The sequence below is a fragment of the Oncorhynchus mykiss genome, chromosome 8 (assembly GCF_013265735.2).
Source record: "Oncorhynchus mykiss isolate Arlee chromosome 8, USDA_OmykA_1.1, whole genome shotgun sequence".
In the NCBI taxonomy this organism is placed as follows: Eukaryota; Metazoa; Chordata; class Actinopteri; order Salmoniformes; family Salmonidae; genus Oncorhynchus; species Oncorhynchus mykiss.
The window spans coordinates 42,334,398-42,356,203 of record NC_048572.1 but is presented as its reverse complement, the minus strand read 5'-3'; the positions used below and the strand labels follow the sequence as shown (position 1 = coordinate 42,356,203).

Here is a 21,806-nt window from a genome sequence, read left to right as displayed (position 1 = left end):
ACAGCCGGGCTTCTTCACCTGCAGGATTGTCTGAGACCAGCCACCCAGACAACTGAGGAGAATTTCTGTCTGTAATAAAGCCATTTTGTTGGGAAAAACTAATTCTGATTGGCTGGGCCTTGCTCCCCAGTGGGTGGGCCTATGCCCTCCAAGGCCCATCCATGGCTATGCTCCGGCCTATTCAAGTGAAATCGATAGATTAGGGCTTAATACATTTATTTCAATTGACTAATTTCCTCATAAGAACTGTAACTCAGTAAAATCATTGAAATTGTTGCATGTTGCGTTTATATTTTTTCTAGATATTATAAAACAGATTTGAAACCCTGTTTATAAGCTTTCATATAACATCTGAACTATTCATATTTTTCATTGATGCTGCCATGGATGTCTCATGGTAGGGTGGGGTATGCAAAATTGGTCGCATTTAAGCACCTCTATCTCATGAATGTTTTTGCATTCAGGTCCAAAATTTCTACCATCGGCAACCATGTATGGAAGGTTTCATTCAAAGCAAAATGGGTGTGGTCGAAAAGTGATTAAATTCCTATAGAACGACCCATTTTTAAGTAGATACAGTATACTGATTACTTGTAGATGTACTGATTACCTGTAGATTTTGATAAGTTGTTTAGTAGGCTACAAATTTACCCTATTTTATCTACCTAGTAGCTGATCGAGACATTCTAAAATGCTTAACGGAGGATTGTTCACATGTTTTACTTTGCACTAAAGTGCTGTGGTCCTTGTAAATTAATAGGTTTAAAATTATTTGGAGAGGAATCAGGCATGCAATTTAAAACATGATAAATAGTAATTGACTGGGATTTTGGTCCCTGAATGCAATTTATTAGTATATGTTGGCATTGGCTAGTTTATCAAAACCAAATTGCTGTCACTCTTTGTCCATAGACTGCATTCAAACAAGTAAATTAATTATCCCCCAAACCAAACAATGATAGTTGTGGAACAGCTACTATTGTGACAAGTTCTACGAGTACCCACCCTATTTAAGTCATGTAACCTACAACTCAACTTGGTGTACTTGAACGTCATCTCATACATGAATCAAATAAGCCCTGGGGAAAGCATAGACATACAGTACCAGTCAAAAGTTTGCTACACATATACTCATTCCAGGGTTTTTATTTATTTTTACTATTTTCTACATTGTAGAATAATAGTGAAGACATGAAAACTATGAAATAACACCTGGAGTCATGTAGGAATCAAAAAAAGAGTTAAACAAATCAAAATATATGTTATATTTGAGATTCTTCAAAGTAGCTACCCTTTGCCAAAGTAGCCACCCTTTGCACACTCTTGGTATTCGCTCAACCAGCTTCATGATGTAGTCGCCTGGAATGCTTTTCAATTAACAGGTGTGCCTTGTTAAAAGTTTATTTGTGGAATTTCTTTCCTTTTTAATGCTTTTGAGCCAATCAGTTGTGTTTTGACAAGGTCAATACAAGAACAGCTCAAATAAGCAAAGAGAAATGACAGCACATCATTAGTTTGAGACATGATGGTCAGTCAATCCGGAAATTGTCAAGAACTTTGAAAGTTCATTCGCTATGAAGAAACTGGCTCTCATGAGGACCGCCACAGGAAAGGAAGACAGAGTTACCTATGCTGCAGAGGATAAGTTCATTGGCGTTACCAGCCTCAGAAATTGCAGCCAAAATAAATGCTTCACAGAGTTGAAGTAACAGAGATCTCAATATCAACTGTTCAGGGGAGACTGCGTGAATCAGGCTTTCGTTGTCGAATTGCTGCAAAGAAACCAGTATTAAAGGACACCAATAAGAAGGGCCAAGAAAAATGAGCAATGTAAATTAGACCGGTGAAAATCTGTCCTTTGGTCTGCAGTCCAAATTTGAGATTTTTGGTTCCAACTGCCATGTCTTTGTGAGACGCAGAGTAGGTGAACGGATGATCTCTGTATCTGTGGTTCCCAGCGTGAAGCATGGAGGAGGAGGTGTGATGGTGCTTTGCTGGCGATACTGTAAGTGATTTATTTAGATTTCAAGGCATACTTACCCAGCATGGCTACCACAGCATTCTGCAGCGATACGCCATCCCATCTGCGCTTAGAGGGCTATGATTTGTTTTTCAACAGGACAATGGCCAAGGCTGTGTAAGTGCTATTTTGACCAAGGAGGAGAGTGATGGAGTGCTGCGTCAGATGACCTGGCCTCCACAATCACCTGACCTCAACCCAATTGAGATGTTTTGGGATGAATTTCACCTCAGAGTGATGGAAAAGCAGCCAACAAACAAGTGCTCATCATGTGTGGGAACTCCTCCAAGACTGTTGGAAAAGCATTCCTGGTGAAGCTGGTTGAGAGAATGCCAAGAGTGTCTAAAGCTGTCATCAAGGCAAAGGGTGGCTGTTTGAAGAATATATTTTGATTTGCTTAACACTATTTTGGTTACTACATGATTCCATGTGTTATTTCATAGTTTTGATGTCTTCACTTTTATTCTATAATGGAGAAAATAGTAAAAATAAAGAAAAAGCCTTGAATGAGTAGGTGTGTCCAAACTTTTGACTGTTACTGTAGATTCTATGGTTTTTATACACCATTGGCGAAAACCCTAGTTAAATGGACAGGAGCTTCTTGATCCAGCTGATGGGTCTGCAAAAACACGTTATTGTGTGTTTATCCTCGTTCCCCTTTCTCCATCTCTCCGAATGCAGTGCAATGGGAACAGTGGTGGTTGACGGACATATCTATGTGTGCGGGGGCTATGATGGCAAATCCTCACTCAACTCAGTAGAGTGCTACTCTCCAGAAGCCAACAGGTTCTGTACATTTCCTATGTGATTTACTTTACTTTGACTCCCTGAATTCCCAGTCAAGCTAGACCAGAGGGTATACTACGTACCTGGTTTGAGGAGTTAGTGAGGTAACTTTGGTCAACTCTGAGTTCCACTCGGGATAACCGGTACCATGAAAGTGGCTCACCTTTTAGCCAGGTATATTTCTATGGCAACAAATGCTTCAGAACTAACCTGCTCCGGGGCAGGCTAACTCAGTTTATCCTGGATGATTTTTGAGCCGTGAGTTGAGGACCAATTAAATCAGATTCCCTCTCTCTCACAAACATTGCGTCATCATCCCCTTCATTTGAGGAAGACGATCAATTCAAATATTTTATTTTATTAATTCAATGTTTTTTGTGTTAAAAAAATGTGTAATTAAAATACCTTGCATATTTAGTAATGACAGAATGGATTTGAAAGTTCACACACAGTAATACTTTTGTATGACATTCTAAAATTATTTTAATAGGCTGCCATTTACGTATCACTGACCTAGCCCCTACACCCATTGTACTTGTGGAGATCTGTGAGGATTGGATTTTTAAATGTAACCTTTACTTAACTTGGCAAGTCAGATTCTTATTTACAATTACGGCCTACACCGGCTAAATCCGGACGACGCTGGGCCAATTGTGCGCCGCCCTATGGGGACTCCTAATCACGACTGGATGTGATGCAGCCTGGATTCGCACTGAGATGCGGTGTCTTGGACTACTGCGCCACTCGGGATAGGTGTCTGCCGTACAGCAACAATTCCCCCTTGAAGGAGAAGATGGAGCTACTTCCACATTTGACCCTTAATTGACATTGATGTATTTACAAAACATTAGGAATACCCTTTTGTCCTCAGTACAGCCTCAATTCGTCAGGGCATGGACTCTACAAGGTGTTGAAAGCGCTCCACAGGGATGCTGGATCATGTTGACTCCAATGCTTCCCACAGTTGGTGTCATGTTGGCTGGATGTCCTTTGGGTGGTGGACCATTCTTCATGCACATGGGAAACTGTTGAGCGTGAAAAACCCAGCAGCGTTGCAGTTCTTGACACAAACCGGCGCGCCTGGCATCTACTAACATATCCCATTTGTTTTGCCCATTCACCCTTTGAATGGCACACATACACAATCCATGTCTCAATTATCTGAAGGTTTAAGAATCCTTCTTGAACCTGTCTCCTCCCCTTCATCTACACAGATTGAAGTGGATTTAACAACTGCCATTAATAAGGGATCATAGCTTTGACCTGGATTCACCTGGTCAGTCTGTCATGGAAAGAGCAGGTGGTCTTAATGTTTTGTACACTCAGTGTATATACATGCTCCTACCTCCACATGAACTGTTGTGGAAGTTGGCCTGATACTGCTGTTGACTTAATGCATTTAAAACACATTTTATTATTATTTAAACCTTTATTTAACTAGGCAAGTCTTATTTACAATGACGGCCTACCCCGGACGCCAATTGGGAGTCCCATAGGGAGGCGCACAATCACGGCCGGATTCGAACCAGGCTCTGTAGTGACACCTCTTGCACTGAGATGCAGTGCCTTGCGCCACTCGGGAGCCCTGCCGACTCTACCTTTTAATTCTGAGCTTGGTTGTGGAGGAATGTAAAAGTTTTTTTATATATATATTTTTATTGCTAATGTCATATTTTGTAACATTCATTTTGAGTATTTCTGCTGTGTTTTACTTCCTTACACTTATCCAGTTCTATCCAAAACCATTACTTTAGATCATATCACATCACACATATCAAGTATGTAAAACTATTTTCAAATGTATCATGTTGTTAGTGTGACTTTTATATTAAGTGAAAAGGTGTAGCCCATCTGTATCAACATTAAAGTGCACCTGCTTTTCCTTATACACTCGTGCAGGTGGACAGTAATGACAGAGATGAGTGCAAGTCGCAGTGCAGCTGGGGTGACTGTTTTTGATGGAAGGATTTTTGTATCTGGTGGTCATGACGGTTTACAGATCTTCAATACGGTAAGGATGCCATTTGACATACAACCTGCAAATTGCTGACAGGACTAAGGTACAGTGCCTTGCAAAAGTATTCGGCCCCCTTGAACTTTGCGACCTTTTGCCACATTTCAGGCTTCAAACATAAAGATATAAAACTGTATTTTTTTGTGAAGAATCAACAACAAGTGGGACACAATCATGAAGTGGAACGACATTTATTGGATATTTCAAACTTTTTTAACAAATCAAAAACGGAAAAATTGGGCGTGCAAAATTATTCAGCCCCCTTAAGTTAATGCTTTGTAGCGCCACCTTTTGCTGCGATTACAGCTGTAAGTCGCTTGGGGTATGTCTCTATCAGTTTTGCACATCGAGAGACTGACATTTTTTCCCATTCCTCCTTGCAAAACAGCTTGAGCTCAGTGAGGTTGGATGGAGAGCATTTGTGAACAGCAGTTTTCAGTTCTTTCCACAGATTCTCGATTGGATTCAGGTCTGGACTTTGACTTGGCCATTCTAACACCTGGATATGTTTATTTTTGAACCATTCCATTGTAGATTTTGCTTTATGTTTTGGATCATTGTCTTGTTGGAAGACAAATCTCCGTCCCAGTCTCAGGTCTTTTGCAGACTCCATCAGGTTTTCTTCCAGAATGGTCCTGTATTTGGCTCCATCCATCTTCCCATCAATTTGAACCATATTCCCTGTCCCTGCTGAAGAAAAGCAGGCCCAAACCATGATGCTGCCACCACCATGTTTGACAGTGGGGATGGTGTGTTCAGCTGTGTTGCTTTTACGCCAAACATAACGTTTTGCATTGTTGGCAAAAAGTTACATTTTGGTTTCATCTGACCAGAGCACCTTCTTCCACATGTTTGGTGTGTCTCCCAGGTGGCTTGTGGCAAATTTTAAACAACACTTTTTATGGATATCTTTAAGAAATGGCTTTCTTCTTGCCACTCTTCCATAAAGGCCAGATTTGTGCAATATACGACTGATTGTTGTCCTATGGACAGAGTCTCCCACCTCAGCTGTAGATCTCTGCAGTTCATCCAGAGTGATCATGGGCCTCTTGGCTGCATCTCTGATCAGTCTTCTCCTTGTATGAGCTGAACGTTTAGAGGGACGGCCAGGTCTTGGTAGATTTGCAGTGATCTGATACTCCTTCCATTTCAATATTATCGCTTGCACAGTGCTCCTTGGGATATTTAAAGCTTTTTGTATCCAAATCCGGCTTTAAACTTCTTCACAACAGTATCTCGGACCTGCCTGGTGTGTTCCTTGTTCTTCATGATGCTCTCTGCGCTTTTAACGGACCTCTGAGACTATCACAGTGCAGGTGCATTTCTACGGAGACTTGATTACACACAGGTGGATTGTATTTATCATCATTAGTCATTTAGGTCAACATTGGATCATTCAGAGATCCTCACTGAACTTCTGGAGAGAGTTTGTTGCACTGAAAGTAAAGGGGCTGAATAATTTTGCACGCCCAATTTTTCAGTTTTTGATTTGTTAAAAAAGTTTGAAATATCCAATGAATGTCGTTCCACTTCATGATTGTGTCCCACTTGCTGTTGATTCTTCACAAAAAAATACAGTTTTATATCTTTATGTTTGAAGCCTGAAATGTGGCAAAAGGTCGCAAAGTTCAAGGGGGCCGAATACTTGCGCAAGGCACTGTAGATGAACAGGAGAGGATTAGGTCTATTAGGCACTATTTGCAGGTGGGAAATGTGACATGTATGGCCCCTTTAAATCTAAAAAAGGATTAGATATTTTTCTTCAGATCAACACAACCTACTTGAAAATGAAATTAGAATTTTTGATTACATAATGTAGGCCTTCGCACTCCTTACTGTGGTACATCTTAAGATCAGGAACAAACATTTTCATACTCCTTGCTGTGGTACATCTTAAGATCAGGAACAAAAATGTTCACAAAATATGTCTAGTCTCAGCCCTGAGAGCGGCAGGGTAGCCTAGTGGTTCAACTCCTCAAAGTTCAACTCCTCAAATCCTGTCATTGAAAATAACAATTTGTTCTTAACTGACTTGACTAGTTAAATAAAGGTAAAAATAAATAAATAACTTTAAAACTGGTTGAAAATCAAAGATAATACTAACATATTGCAGTCCATCAATGATTCCCGACCAATTTGACTGAGATTGAGCAATTTTGCTGAGAATGATGGATAGATGTTGCCCCAAAAGTTGTGCAATATTGGTGGAAATGAATAACAATTATTCACAGCTGTATTTGCTGCCGAAGGTGCTTCCACTAAGTATCAACTATAGGGTGTGAAGATGCTACACCATCAATATAATACACAATTATACCTTTTTTTGTGGAACTTTTAAAGTGTGCAGTAGGTTGCGTTGATCAGTGGGGAAAAATCACAATTTATGCATTTCTAGATATTAAAGGAAGGGAGCATCATGTGAAAACTGTGCAAAAGATGTGAAGACTTTCAGTAGGTACTGTATACAGTGGGGCAAAAAAGTACACTGCTCAAAAAAATAAAGGGAGCACTTAAACAACACAATGTAACTCCAAGTCAATCACACTTCTGTGAAATCAAACTGTCCACTTAGGAAGCAACACTGAATGACAATAACTTTTACATGCTGTTGTGCAAATGGAATAGACAACAGGTGGAAATTATAGGCAATTAGCAAGACACCCCCAATAAAGGAGTGGTTCTGCAGGTGGTGACCACAGACCACTTCTCAGTTCCTATGCTTCCTGGCTGTTGTTTTGGTCACTTTTGAATGCTGGCGGTGCTTTCACTCTAGTGGTAGCATGAGACGGAGTCTACAACCCACACAAGTGGCTCAGGTAGTGCAGCTCATCCAGGATGGGACATCAATGCGAGCTGTGGCAAGAAGGTTTGCTGTGTCTGACGGCGTAGTGTCCAGAGCATGGAGGCGCTACCAGGAGACAGGCCAGTACATCAGGAGACGTGGAGGAGGCCGTAGGAGGGCAACAACCCAGCAGCAGGACTGCTACCTTTGTGCAATTAGGAGCAGGAGGAGCACTGCCAGAGCACTGCAAAATGACCTCCAGCAGGCCACAAATGTGCATGTGTCTGCTCAAACGGTCAGAAACAGAAACAGACTATGAGGGTGGTATGAGGGCCCGACGTCCACAGGTGGGGGTTGTGCTTACAGCCCAACACCGTGCAGGACGTTTGGCATTTGCCAGAGAACACCAAGAGTGGCAAATTTGCCACTGGCGCCCTGTGCTCTTCACAGATGAAAGCAGGTTCACACTGGGCACATGTGACAGACGTGACAGAGTCTGGAGACGCCGTGGAGAACGTTCTGCTGCCTGCAACATCCTCCAGCATGACCGGTTTGGCGGTGGGTCAGTCATGGTGTGGGGTGGCATTTCTTTGGGGGGCCGCACAGCCCTCCGTGTGCTCGCCAGAGGTAGCCTGACTGCCATTAGGTACCGAGATGAGATCCTCAGACCCCTTGTGAGACCATATGCTGGTGCGGTTGGCCCTGTCAGCAGTTCCTGCAAGAGGAAGGCATTGATGCTATGGACCGCCCGTTCCCCAGACCTGAATCCAATTGAGCACATCTGGGACATCATGTCTCACTCCATCCACCAACGTGGCGTTGCACCACAGACTGTCCAGGAGTCGGCGGATGCTTTAGTCCAGGTCTGGGAGGAGATCCCTCAGGAGACCATCCGCCACCTCATCAGGAGCATGCCCAGGCGTTGTAGGGAGGTCATACAGGCACGTGGAGGCTATACACACTACTGAGCCTCATTTTGACTTGTTTTAAGGGTATTACATCAAAGTTGGATCAGCCTGTAGTGTGGTTTTCCACTTTAATTTTGAGTGTGACTCCAAATCCAGACCTCCATGGGTTGATAAATTTGATTTCCATTGATCATTTTTGTGTGATTTTGTTGTCAGCACATTCAACTATGTAAAGAAAAAAGTATTTATTAAGAATATTTCATTCATTCACATCTAGGATGTGTTATTTTAGTGTTGCCTTTATTTTTTTGAGCAGTGTATTTAGTCAGCCACCAATTGTGCAAGTTCTCCCACTTAAAAAGATGAGGCCTGTAATTTTCATCATAGGTACACTTCAACTATGACAGATAAAATTAGAAAAAAAAATCCAGAAAATCACATTGTAGGATTTTTAATTAATTTATTTGCAAATTATGGTGGAAAATAAGTATTTGGTCAATAACAAAAGTTTATCTCAATACCCTTTGTTGGCAATGACAGAAGTCAAACGTTTTCTGTAAGTCTTCACAAGGTTTTCACACACTGTTGCTGGTATTTTTGCCCATTCCTCCATGCAGATCTCCTCTAGAGCAGTGATGTTTTGGGGCTGTTGTTGGGCAACACGGACTTTCAACTCCCTCCAAAGATTTTCTATGGGGTTGAGATCTGGAGACTGGCTAGGCCACTACAAAACCTTGAAATGCTTCTTGCAAAGCCACTCCTTCGTTGCCCGTGCAGTGCAGTGTGTTTGGGATCATTGTCATGCTGAAAGACCCAGCCACGTTTCATCTTCAATGCCCTTGCTGATGGAAGGAGGTTTTCACTCAAAATCTCACGATCCATTCATTCTTTCCTTTACACGGATCAGTCGTCCTGGTCCCTTTGCAGAAAAACAGCCCCAAAGCATGATGTTTCCATCTCCATGCTTCACAGTAGGTATGGTGTTCTTTGGATGCACGACGAGTTGAGTTTTTACCAAAAAGTTATATTTTGGTTTGATCTAACCAAATGCTCTCTAGCAAACTTCAGACGGGCCTGGACATGTACTGGCTTAAGCAGGGGGACACGTCTGGCACTGCAGGATTTGAGTCCCTGGCGGCGTAGTGTGTTACTGATGGTAGGCTTTGTTACTTTGGTCCCAGCCTTCTGCAAGTCATTCACTAGGTTCCCCCGTGTGGTTCTGGGATTTTTGCTCAAAGTTCTTGTGATCATTTTGACCCCACGGGGTGAGATCTTGCGTGGAGCCCCAGATCGAGGGAGATTATCAGTGGTCTTGTATGTCTTCCATTTCCTAATAATTGCTCCCACAGTTGAGTGCTTCAAACCAAGCTGCTTACCTATTGCAGATTCAGTCTTCCCAGCCTGGTGAAGGTCTACAATTTTGTTTCCGGTGTCCTTTGACAGCTCTTTGGTCTTGGCCATAGTGGAGTTTGTAGTGTCACTGTTTGAGGTTGTGGAAAAGTGTCTTTTATACTGATAACAAGTTCAAACAGGTGCCATTAATACAGGTAACGAGTGGAGGACAGAGGAGCCTCTTAAAGAAGAGGTTACAGGTCTGTGAGAGCCAGAAATCTTGCTTGTTTGTAGGTGACCAAATACCTATTTGTTCACCATAATTTGCAAATACATTCATAAACAATCCCACAATGTGATTTTCTGAAAATTAGAAAAAAAATTGCCTGTCATAGTTGTGTACCTATGATGAAAATTACAGGCCTCTCATCTTTTTAAGTGGGAGAACTTGCACAATTGGTGGCTGACTAAATACTTTTTTGCCCCACTGTATATATGCCTCTCCCCATCAGACGGGGATTCAATCCCCCCCCCCCTCGCTCCGAAACCTTCGCTCCCCGCCCCGAACCCTTCGCTCCCCGCTCCGAACCCTTCGCTCCCCGCTCCGAACCCTTCGCTCCCCGCTCCGAACCCTTCGCTCCCCGCTCCGAACCCTTCGCTCCCCGCTCCGAACCCTTCGCTCCCCGTTCCAAACCCTTCGCCCCCCGCTCCGAACCCTTCTCATCCCCACTTCTTACCCTTTACTCCCCACTTCTAACCCTTCACTCCCCGCTCCAAAACCTTGACTGCCTACTGCCCGCCCCAAGCCCTTTCTCTCCCCGCCCCGAGCCCTTTCTCTCCTTGCCCCGAGCCCCTTCTCTCCTTGCCCCGAGCCCCTTCTCTCCCGCCCCGAGCCCCTTCTCTCCCCGCCCCGAGCCCCTTCTCTCCCCGCCCCAAGCCCTTTCTCTCCCCGCCCCGAGCCCTTTCTCTCCCCGCCCCAAGCCCTTTCTCTCTCCGCTCCAAGCCCTTTCTCTCTCCGCTCCAAGCCCTTTCTCTCTCCGCTCCAAGCCCTTACTCTCTTCGCTCCAAACGCTTCTCTCGCCGCTCCCCGCTCCAAACCCTTCTCTTCCCCGCTCCAAACCCTTCTCTTCCCCGCTCCAAACCCTTCTCTTCCCCGCTCCAAACCCTTCTCTTCCCCGCTCCAAACCCTTTCTCTCCCCGCCCCAAGCCCTTTCTCTCCCCGCCCCAAGCCCTTTCTCTCCCCGCCCCAAGCCCTTTCTCTCCCCGCCCCAAGCCCTTTCTCTTCCCGCCCCAAGCCCTTTCTCTCCCCGCCCCAAGCCCTTTCTCTCTCCGCTCCAAGCCCTTTCTCTCTCCGCTCCAAGCCCTTACTCTCTTCGCTCCAAACGCTTCTCTCTCCGCTCCCCTCTCCAAACCCTTCTCCTCCCTGCTCCAAACCCTTCTCCTCCCCGCTCCAAACCCTTCTCCTTCCCGCTCCAAACCCTTCTCCTTCCAGCTCCAAACCCTTCACTCCCGCTCCAAACCCTTTTCCTCCCCGCTTCAAGCCCTTACTCTCCCCGCTCCAAACTCTCCGCTCCCCGCTCCCCTCTCCAAACCCTTCTCCTTCCCGCTCCAAACCCTTCTCCTTCCCGCTCCAAACCCTTCTCCTTCCCGCTCCAAACCCTTCTCCTTCCAGCTCCAAACCCTTCACTCCCGCTCCAAACCCTTTTCCTCCCCGCTTCAAGCCCTTACTCTCCCCGCTCCAAACTCTCCGCTCCCCGCTCCAAACCCTTCTCTCGCCGCTCCCCGCTCCAAACCCTTCTCTTCCCCGCTCCAAACCCTTCTCTTCCCCGCTCCAAACCCTTCTCTTCCCCGCTCCAAACCCTTCTCTTCCCCGCTCCAAACCCTTCTCTTCCCCGCTCCAAACCCTTTCTCTCCCCGCCCCAAGCCCTTTCTCTCCCCGCCCCAAGCCCTTTCTCTCCCCGCCCCAAGCCCTTTCTCTTCCCGCCCCAAGCCCTTTCTCTCCCCGCCCCAAGCCCTTTCTCTCTCCGCTCCAAGCCCTTTCTCTCTCCGCTCCAAGCCCTTACTCTCTTCGCTCCAAACGCTTCTCTCTCCGCTCCCCTCTCCAAACCCTTCTCCTCCCCGCTCCAAACCCTTCTCCTCCCCGCTCCAAACCCTTCTCCTTCCCGCTCCAAACCCTTCTCCTTCCAGCTCCAAACCCTTCACTCCCGCTCCAAACCCTTTTCCTCCCCGCTTCAAGCCCTTACTCTCCCCGCTCCAAACTCTCCGCTCCCCGCTCCAAACCCTTCTCTCGCCGCTCCCCGCTCCAAACCCTTCTCTTCCCCGCTCCAAACCCTTCAATCCCCACTCCCCGCTCCAAACTCTTAGCGAGCAGGATTCTAAGACTCTGACAAAAAAGTGTTTTCTTCAAATGTCCTTTTTACCACTCGTCTGTGATGGTGTTGATTGATCCAAATAGTTTTTTTAAGCGTATCTGGTACTATACCCATGTATAATCTCTGATGAAATTATTTGGCTGCATAGGCAATTTAGCATTTACAAAATTGACATTTTAGTGCTGTTTAAACAAGCTATGCCCTTCCACTTCCATTCTAATCAGGCTAATCTACTGGAGGCTGCTCTTGTAACAATAATCAATGACCAATTAATTGGTTGTTTAACCAATTAATAGCTTACATTTCATAAACAGTTTGGCTCAATCAATATCACGGGTGAATGTTAAAAAGTCCATAATCTCTTAAATCGTGAACATACCCTTTAAAATGCATTAGACTCTGAAAGAGAATGACTAATGACCCCTCCCATCCTGTAGGTGGAGTACTACAACCAGCACACAGCTCTTTGGCACCCCGTTGCTGGCATGATGAACAAGCGCTGTCGTCACGGCGCTGCAGCCCTTGGCAGCCAGCTCTATGTGGCGGGGGGTTATGATGGTTCCGGGTTCCTCAGCGGGGCCGAGGTGTACAGCTCAGTGGCAGACCAATGGAGCCACCTGGTGGCCATGAACACACGGCGCAGCAGAGTCTCACTGGTGGCAAACTGTGGCAGGCTTTACTCCGTGGGTGGCTATGACGGACAATCCAACCTGAGCTCTGTAGAGATGTACGACGCTGAGACCAACCGCTGGACATTCATGGCACCCATGGTGTGCCACGAGGGTGGGGTGGGTGTTGGTTGTATACCCCTTCAGCCTGCTTAACCCCTACCATCCCCAAAAGCCCAAAGACTTTTAGATTTTTGTCAATTATTTTTTAAATCAATTAACAAGAAAAAGGTATAAATGTATGTTTCTGTATACCAGGTACCACAGTTCAAACCATTAAGTCTGGTTTAGCCATTGTACCATTGAAAGGTTTATAATGAGAATGTTCATAGGGCATTAGTACATGAGTAAATAAATATATGTTGGGATTCAGTTGCGTAGTTTGTAGGGATACAGAGGCTGGGGTTTTGGGATGGCCGGAGGTAACTGACCATTAGGCTCTAAGCTCCTATTTGGCAGGAGCGACAATAAATTAACTTGCAGTGAACACGTAGATTAAGAGAGCGATGAATGAATAGCAGGACAAGTGTGGACTTGTATCGTATGATATGTGCATCAGAATTTACAACCTTGAAGTGATACTTCATACCAGAATCTGTCCCGAATGTTACTATCACTATCAATGTCTGCACCATTGTACTGAGGATTGAGTTGCACTATCTGATCTGGAAGCCTTGTCATGGTTTCAGGTTTCACAATGTTGGTGAATTTCTTTGTGTTTTGGGAAAATAGGTATTATTTTGATTGGGATCATTTGCTTATGAATATTATTATAAAGTAACTGACCACCATAACTCCTTGCCCTTTGATTGTGGGAACTGTTTTCCCAACAAGGATCTTAGCAAAAGGGAACTGAAGAACTGTCTTTCGGTTGATTGCATTACGATGCCACAACACCAAGTTGTATAGCAACTTGATAACCCTTCAAATTGTTTAAACAAAATGAACAACACCTCATGTGCGTTCAACAGAGGAAATAGTTTGCTAACGTATTCCATTTGTCTTCTGTTAGCTGCGAAAATTCGCTAACAGTGTGCTGCGAACGTAAAATATCTGTTTCGGGTGTAAACTGCCACCACCTAGGCTTTCTATTACATGTAGTAGGAATAGGAAAGTCATTTTCAGTTTGATTCTCATTGCTAAACTGTCATGGTAATCCTTGCAAACATTTAGCTTTTTAATGTTTCACCATAACTTTCATTCAAAATCATTCAACTGAAATTGTTACTAAGTAACATGTTCATCACAAACAGAACCCTTGTTGAACGCACCTCTGCTCAAAGTGCAATTTCATCTTTTATTATAAAATAGTATGGGAGAACTTAAGTGGCTAAAATATGAAGTGTGCTTTGAAGAGTGCATAGCGACGATGTAGCTGCAAATGTTATGCTTTATTACCCAAAATATTGAATATGTCAAAAGCAGACTGTGTGCAGCACATTTAGGGAGCATTCCAGTAACATTCTGATTATTTTTTTTGCATCTGCCACTGGTAACGTTGTGTGGGAGCTTGCCATTCCCTTGGAACAACAGTGGCAAACTATTTTAAGAATGAGGTATTGTGTAATGTAATTGAAAATGGATTGTACAGTGAGATGTAGTATTGCTTTATAGACTTGTTTGTCAGACTTTATCTGCTGCATTGTCACGATTTAAATAACTTTCATTTGGGATTAATTACTGTGAACTGTTGATGTTTAGCTTATTTCTGCTGATGTTCTGGTAATATATTACACACACATTTTATATATATATATATTTTTTTTTTTGCATTATTATGTTTGCAGTATTCTTACTGCTCTTCACTTGGTACTGTCTGGTCCCAGGCTACAAATTGTATTTATTAGTGCATTCTTTTGTTGTTGTTTCTTGATTCTTAACTTTACGATTAGTACTACTATCACAAATATGTAAGCTTGAAGGGATAGTGATTTTTTTAATGACTTCCCTAGGGTGTTCTTTCCTCCAAACTGTTTATGAATTTGTTAGCAGTTCATTTAGCAACGTCAAGAATAATCTGACTAGCATTTTGGGAGAATGTAGGATTCCATCCGTTAGTAGGGCATTCAAAACCATTACAATTGGTGCAAGTTGAGTTGCAGACATTTTTTTTATATAAACAGGGACATCCCATTGAGACCATGGCCTCTTTATAAGGGAGCACTGCACACAATCATATAAATTCCCAATATTTACAATTGCAACGCAATAAAAACATACCAAATTTACAAGTAACTTACAAAACACGATCATGGAAAAACAAACACATTCCTCAGTAAAAAGGTAAATCAACCAGTCGTCTGAACTGCTCTAGTGGCACCAAAACATCCAACCTTAGAGAGTTCTGGAGATCATTCCACAAGTAAGGTGCAAATAAACTAAATGCAGATCTACCTAACTTAGTGGACACTGAAGGGCTCTCCAGAGTTAGCCATATCTGAGACCGGGTCTGGTAGCTCGTACATCTTTAGGTTACGTTGAAGTAAGGTATGGCGGATGTTTGTGTAAGAGAGCTTTATAAACAAAAATATTGCAATGCGTTGATCTGAGTATTCAAAGAGGGCCAGCTTACTTTCTGATACAGAAAGCAGTGATATGTAGGAAACCTGTCATCTGTAAATAAAGCGCAGTGCGCTATGAGTAACTGCGTCCAATGGTTTCAATACAGTGGGAGCCGCATTCATATAGACGATATCACCATAATCGGTATGAATGTCAACTGAATGTTTTGTTTTCTGCTATTAAAACCTCTTGGCGCACAGATCCCTTTAGCGGGATCATTTTCGTCAACATCCTGTGAATTGCAGAGCGCCAAATTCAAATTAAATTACAAATAATATTTAATGTTCATGAAATCACAAGTGCGACATACCAAAACACAGTTTAGCTTGTTGTTAATCCACCTGGCATGTCAGATTTCAAAAAGGCTTTATGGTGAAAGCAAACCATGCGATTATGTGAGGACAGCTCTCAGCAGACAAAACATTACAAACATTACAAACAGCTAGCAGCAAAGTAGATTGCTTTTCTGACTTTCGTGACCAATCAAAATTAATCACTTACCTTTGATGATCTCCGTATGTTTGCACTCACGAGACTCCCAGTTACACAATAAATGTTCATTTTCTTCGATAAAGATTCTCTTTATATCCAAAAACTTCCATTTGGTTGGCGCGTTTTGTTTAGTAATCCACAGTCTCGTGTGGTCAGGGGTAGATGAAAATTCCAATTAGTATCCGTAAAGTTCGTAGAAACTTGTCAAACGTTTTTTATAATAAATAATGTTTTTACAATAAATTGATAATATTTCAACCGGACAGGACCCTTTTCAATAGAAGAGAGAAAGAAAAGGTCTCGTTCCAGTGGCGCACGCATGCACAAATCTGAGGACATCTGGCTATCCACTGACGCGATGTGATCATTCCCGCTCATTTTTTCAGAATAAAAGCCTGAAACCATGTCTATAGACTGTTCACACCTTGTGGAAGCCATAGGGAAATTATCCTGGTTGATATCCCTTTAAATGGAGAACAGGCTTGCAATGGAAAAGAGAGGTTTCAGAAAAACAGCACTTCCTGGATGGATTTTCCTCAGGTTTTCACCTGCAATATCAGTTATGTTATACTCACAGACGATACTTTGACAGTTTTGGAAACTTTAGAGTGTTTTCTATCCCAATCTGCCAATTATATGGGCCTGGGCCTGAGAAATAGGCAGTTTACTTTGGGCACGTTTTTCATCCAAACATCAAAATACTGCCCCCTAGCCTCAAGATTTTAATGAAAGGCATGCCCTATTCCTATAAAGGAAGCAGCCCATTTTGAAATTCTTAACTACCTCATCAATATGCTTTTTGAAAGATAGCTTTGTATCAATCCAGATACCAGACACGATCAATGTGGGCACCATCCAATGCATAAATATTCAGTTAAATTTTTAACCTTTTTGGAAAATAACATATGCTTACTTTTACCTGCCAATTTCAGCTCAACAAAGGAAAGCAAAAAAAGGCAGATTAGTTCTGAAAGAGTACACAACAGTATCGTCTGCATACAAGTGGAGGTTATTATTTCGTACAGACAAACCAATATTGTTTATATAGAAAAAAAATCGACCCTTGGGTGGCATCTTTAGTAATATTAAGGAAACTTGACAACGCCATCAGAAGAAACACATTATGTACTCTGTCAGATAGTTTTCAAGCCAATTGCAGGCCTGACCAGGCCAATTTCAGACAGTCTACGAATTAGTAGTGAATGGTCAACAGTGTTGAAAGCCTTCACAATCAAATTCTATTTGTCACGTGCGCTGAATACAACAGGTAGACCTTAGTGAAATTCTTACTTACAAGCCCTTAACCAACAATGCAGTTCAAAAAATAATAATTAGAAGAAAGAAATAATAAATAAAAATAACAAATAATTAAAAAGCAGCAGTAAAATAACAATAGCGAGACAGGGGGTACCAGTACAGAGTCAATGTGGAGGCTATATACAGGGGTTACCGGTACAGAGTCAATGTGGAGGCTATATACAGGGGGTACTGCTACAGAGTCAATGTGGAGGCTATAAACAGGGGGTACCGGTACATAGTCAATGTGGAAGCTATAGACAGGGGGTACTTGTACAGAGTCAATGTGGAGGCTATATACAGGGGGTACCGGTACAGAGTCAATGTGGAGGCTATATACAGGGGGTACTGGTACAGAGTCAATGTGGAGGCTACATGAAGAGGGTACCGGTACAGAGTCAATGTGGAGGCTATATACAGGGGGTACTTGTACAGAGTCAATGTGGAGGCTACAGTGCCTTGCGAAAGTATTCGGCCCCCTTGAACGACCTTTTGCCACATTTCAGGCTTCAAACATAAAGATAAAAAACTGTATTTTTTTGTGAAGAATCAACAACAAGTGGGACACAATCATGAAGTGGAACGACATTTATTGGATATTTCAAACTTTTTTAACAAATCAAAAACTGAAAAATTGGGCGTGCAAAATTATTCAGCCCCCTTAAGTTAATACTTTGTAGCGCCACCTTTTGCTGCGATTACAGCTGTAAGTCGCTTGGGGTATGTCTCTATCAGTTTTGCACATCGAGAGACTGAATTTTTTTTCCCATTCCTTCTTGCAAAACAGCTCGAGCTCAGTGAGGTTGGATGGAGAGCATTTGTGAACAGCAGTTTTCAGTTCTTTCCACAGATTCTCGATTGGATTCAGGTTTGGACTTTGACTTGGCCATTCTAACACCTGGATATGTTTATTTTTGAACCATTCCATTGTAGATTTTGCTTTATGTTTTGGATCATTGTCTTTTGGATCATTGTCTTGTTGGAAGACAAATCTCCGTCCCAGTCTCAGGTCTTTTGCAGACTCCATCAGGTTTTCTTCCAGAATGGTCCTGTATTTGGCTCCATCCATCTTCCCATCAATTTTAACCATCTTCACTGTCCCTGCTGAAGAAAAGCAGGCCCAAACCATGATGCTGCCACCACCATGTTTGACAGTGGGGATGGTGTGTTCAAGGTGATGAGCTGTGTTGCTTTTATGCCAAACATAACGTTTTGCATTGTTAACAAAAAGTTAAATTTTGGTTTCATCTGACCAGAGCACCTTCTTCCACATGTTTGGTGTGTCTCCCAGGTGGCTTGTGGCAAACTTTAAACAACACTTTCTTTGGATATCTTTAAGAAATGGCTTTCTTCTTGCCACTCTTCCATAAAGGCCAGATTTGTGCAATATACGACTGATTGTTGTCCTATGGACAGAGTCTCCCACCTCAGGTACCGGGGTTACCGGTACAGAGTCAATGTGGAGGCTATATACAGGGGGTACCGCTACAGAGTCAATGTGGAGGCTATATACAGGGGGTACTGGTACATAGTCAATGTGGAGGCTATGTACAGGGGGTACCGCTACAGAGTCAATGTGGAGGCTATATAAAGGGGGTACTGGTACATAGTCAATGTGGAGGCTATGTACAGGGGGTACTGGTACAGAGTCAATATGGAGGCTACAGTGCCTTGCGAAAGTATTCGGCCCCCTTGGACTTTGCGACCTTTTGACACATTTCAGGCTTCAAACATAAAGATGTAAAACTGTATTTTTTTGTGAAGAATCAACAACAAGTGGGACACAATCATGAAGTGGAACAACATTTATTGGATATTTCAAACTTTTTTAACAAATCAAAAACTGAAAAATTGGGCGTGCAAAATTATTCAGCCCCTTTACTTTCAGTGCAGCAAACTCTCTCCAGAAGTTCAGTGAGGATCTTTGAATCATCCAATGTTGACCTAAATGACTAATGATGATAAATACAATCCACCTGTGTGTAATCAAGTCTCCGTATAAATGCACCTGCACTGTGATAGTCTCAGAGGTCCGTTAAAAGCGCAGAGAGCATCATGAAGAACAAGGAACACACCAGGCAGGTCCGAGATACTGTTGTGAAGAAGTTTAAAGCCGGATTTGGATACAAAAAGATTTCCCAAGCTTTAAACATCCCAAGGAGCACTGCAAGCGATAATATTGAAATGGAAGGTGTATCAGACCACTGCAAATCTACCAAGACCTGGCCGTCCCTCTAAACTTTCAGCTCATACAAGGAGAAGACTGATCAGAGATGCAGCCAAGAGGCCCATGATCACTCTGGATGAACTGCAGAGATCTACAGCTGAGGTGGGAGACTCTGTCCATAGGACAACAATCAGTCGTATATTGCACAAATCTGCCCTTTATGGAAGAGTGGCAAGAAGAAAGCCATTTCCCCAAAGATATCCATAAAAAGTGTCGTTTAAAGTTTGCCACAAGCCACCTGGGAGACACACCAAACATGTGGAAGAAGGTGCTCTGGTCAGATGAAACCAAAATTGAACTTTTTGGCAACAATGCAAAACGTTATGTTTGGCATAAAAGCAACACAGCTCATCACCTTGAACACACCATCCCCACTGTCAAACATGGTGGTGGCAGCATCATGGTTTGGGCCTGCTTTTCTTCAGCAGGGACAGTGAAGATGGTTAAAATTGATGGGAAGATGGATGGAGCCAAATACAGGACCATTCTGGAAGAAAACCTGATGGAGTCTGCAAAAGACCTGAGACTGGGACGGAGATTTGTCTTCCAACAAGACAATGATCCAAAAGACAATGATCCAAAACATAAAGCAAAATCTACAATGGAATGGTTCAAAAATAAACATATCCAGGTGTTAGAATGGCCAAGTCAAAGTCCAGACCTGAATCCAATCGAGAATCTGTGGAAAGAACTGAAAACTGCTGTTCACAAATGCTCTCCATCCAACCTCACTGAGCTCGAGCTGTTTTGCAAGGAGGAATGGGAAAAAATGTCAGTCTCTCGATGTGCAAAACTGATAGAGACATACCCCAAGCGACTTACAGCTGTAATCGCAGCAAAAGGTGGCGCTACAAAGTATTAACTTAAGGGGGCTGAATAATTTTGCACGCCCAATTTTTCCGTTTTTGATTTGTTAAAAAAGTTTGAAATATCCAATAAATGTCGTTCCACTTCATGATTGTGTCCCACTTGTTGTTGATTCTTCACAAAAAAATACAGTTTTATATCTTTATGTTTGAAGCCTGAAATGTGGCAAAAGGTCGCAAAGTTCAAGGGGGCCGAATACTTTCGCAAGGCACTGTACATGAAGAGGGTACCGGTACAGAGTCAATGTGCGGCGGCACCGGTTAGTCGAGTAATTGAGGTAATATGTACACATAGGTAGAGTTATTAATTGACTATGCATAGATAATAACAAAGTAGCAGCAGTGTAAAAAAAAGCGGGGGGAATGCAAATAGTCTGGGTAGCCATTTGATTAGATGTTCAGGAGTCTTATGGCTTGGGGGTAGAAGCTATTTAGAAGCCTCTTGGACCTAGACACCGCGCTCCGGTACGGCTTGACATGCGGTAGCAGAGAGAACAGTCTATAATGCAAACAGAACTTAAGAGATCATGCAAAATTAAAGAAAAATAGCATATTGTGCTTCTGGAAAAGCCTAATGTAATCCCAACCCAACTGAGAGAGGAGAGATACTCTTTGAGATACTCTTTGATATGCATGTTCGTTGCTTCTCCGTAGGTCATGAACAGTAGGAAGATGGATTCCTGAGCAGACTGCATGCTGAAGTGTCCTGAGGCTGCATTTGCCTGACTGAATTTGGAATAGAAAAGACATACATGGTTATATAAACAGAAGACATGTATAGAGACAAGATCATACAGTAGACTGCTACAGAGCAGCACAGCTTAGCCATGACATGCCATCACATAGCATAAAACATACAGCAACTACGCAACCATCATTACTATTTAAATAGCCTAATGTCCTACTAAAATGCTCAGCAGTATCTTATGCATATGCAGCATGCACAGCGAGAGTGACATTATAATCAAATTTAGATCTACAATATAGTCTATCTGAGCTGAAGCTCATGTCTAACGCTGTACCCGATTCAGGAAACTATGTGTCGCAAGTCACGTCTTCACAGGAGAGCTGTTGGAACATAAAATGTTTTTTTTAATCAAAGTGCGTTTTTTGGCAGAAATGTCTTCTCGAACATATGAACTTTCATGTGCCTTAAAATCAAACTTGTATGCCATCTGTAAATAGGAATAAAATAGTTAAATTACGAGCCTATTTGGTTTAGCCACAGAAAGAGAGCAACCTTCCCGCTAGCCATGATTGACTGAGATAATGAGTGGGCTGGACATGCCGAGAGATGAGTTTGGATTGGTCTGCCATATAGAGCTGGTCAGTATATCTAGGTAATTGTGTCAAACGCGACTTTAAAAAAAATGTATTGTGTAGTAAAACTGCATAAACCTAATGTCAAGGTAAAGTGTACTGTTAGCTAGCTAACATTAGCTGGCTGGCTCACTAGCTAATGTTATGCGTATGCTCTCCAC

General features: G+C 42.9%; 1 protein-coding gene across 3 annotated transcripts in view; it reads left to right on the top strand.

Annotated features, from left to right (window-relative positions):
• Positions 1-15,522, top strand: part of klhl18 (kelch-like family member 18) — a 79,406-nt gene extending 63,884 nt beyond the window's left edge. For 2 of the 3 annotated variants that reach the window (XM_036985479.1, XM_036985477.1), the window contains 3 exons: positions 2,702-2,806; positions 4,706-4,817; positions 12,652-15,522. In XM_036985479.1, the coding sequence (XP_036841374.1) occupies positions 2,702-2,806; positions 4,706-4,817; positions 12,652-13,038 (604 nt within the window). In that variant the 3' untranslated portion in view covers positions 13,039-15,522. The remainder of the gene's footprint in view (positions 1-2,701; positions 2,807-4,705; positions 4,818-12,651) is intronic. The other variant, XM_036985478.1, reaches the window with a different exon arrangement.
• The last annotated feature ends 6,284 nt before the right edge of the window (positions 15,523-21,806 follow it).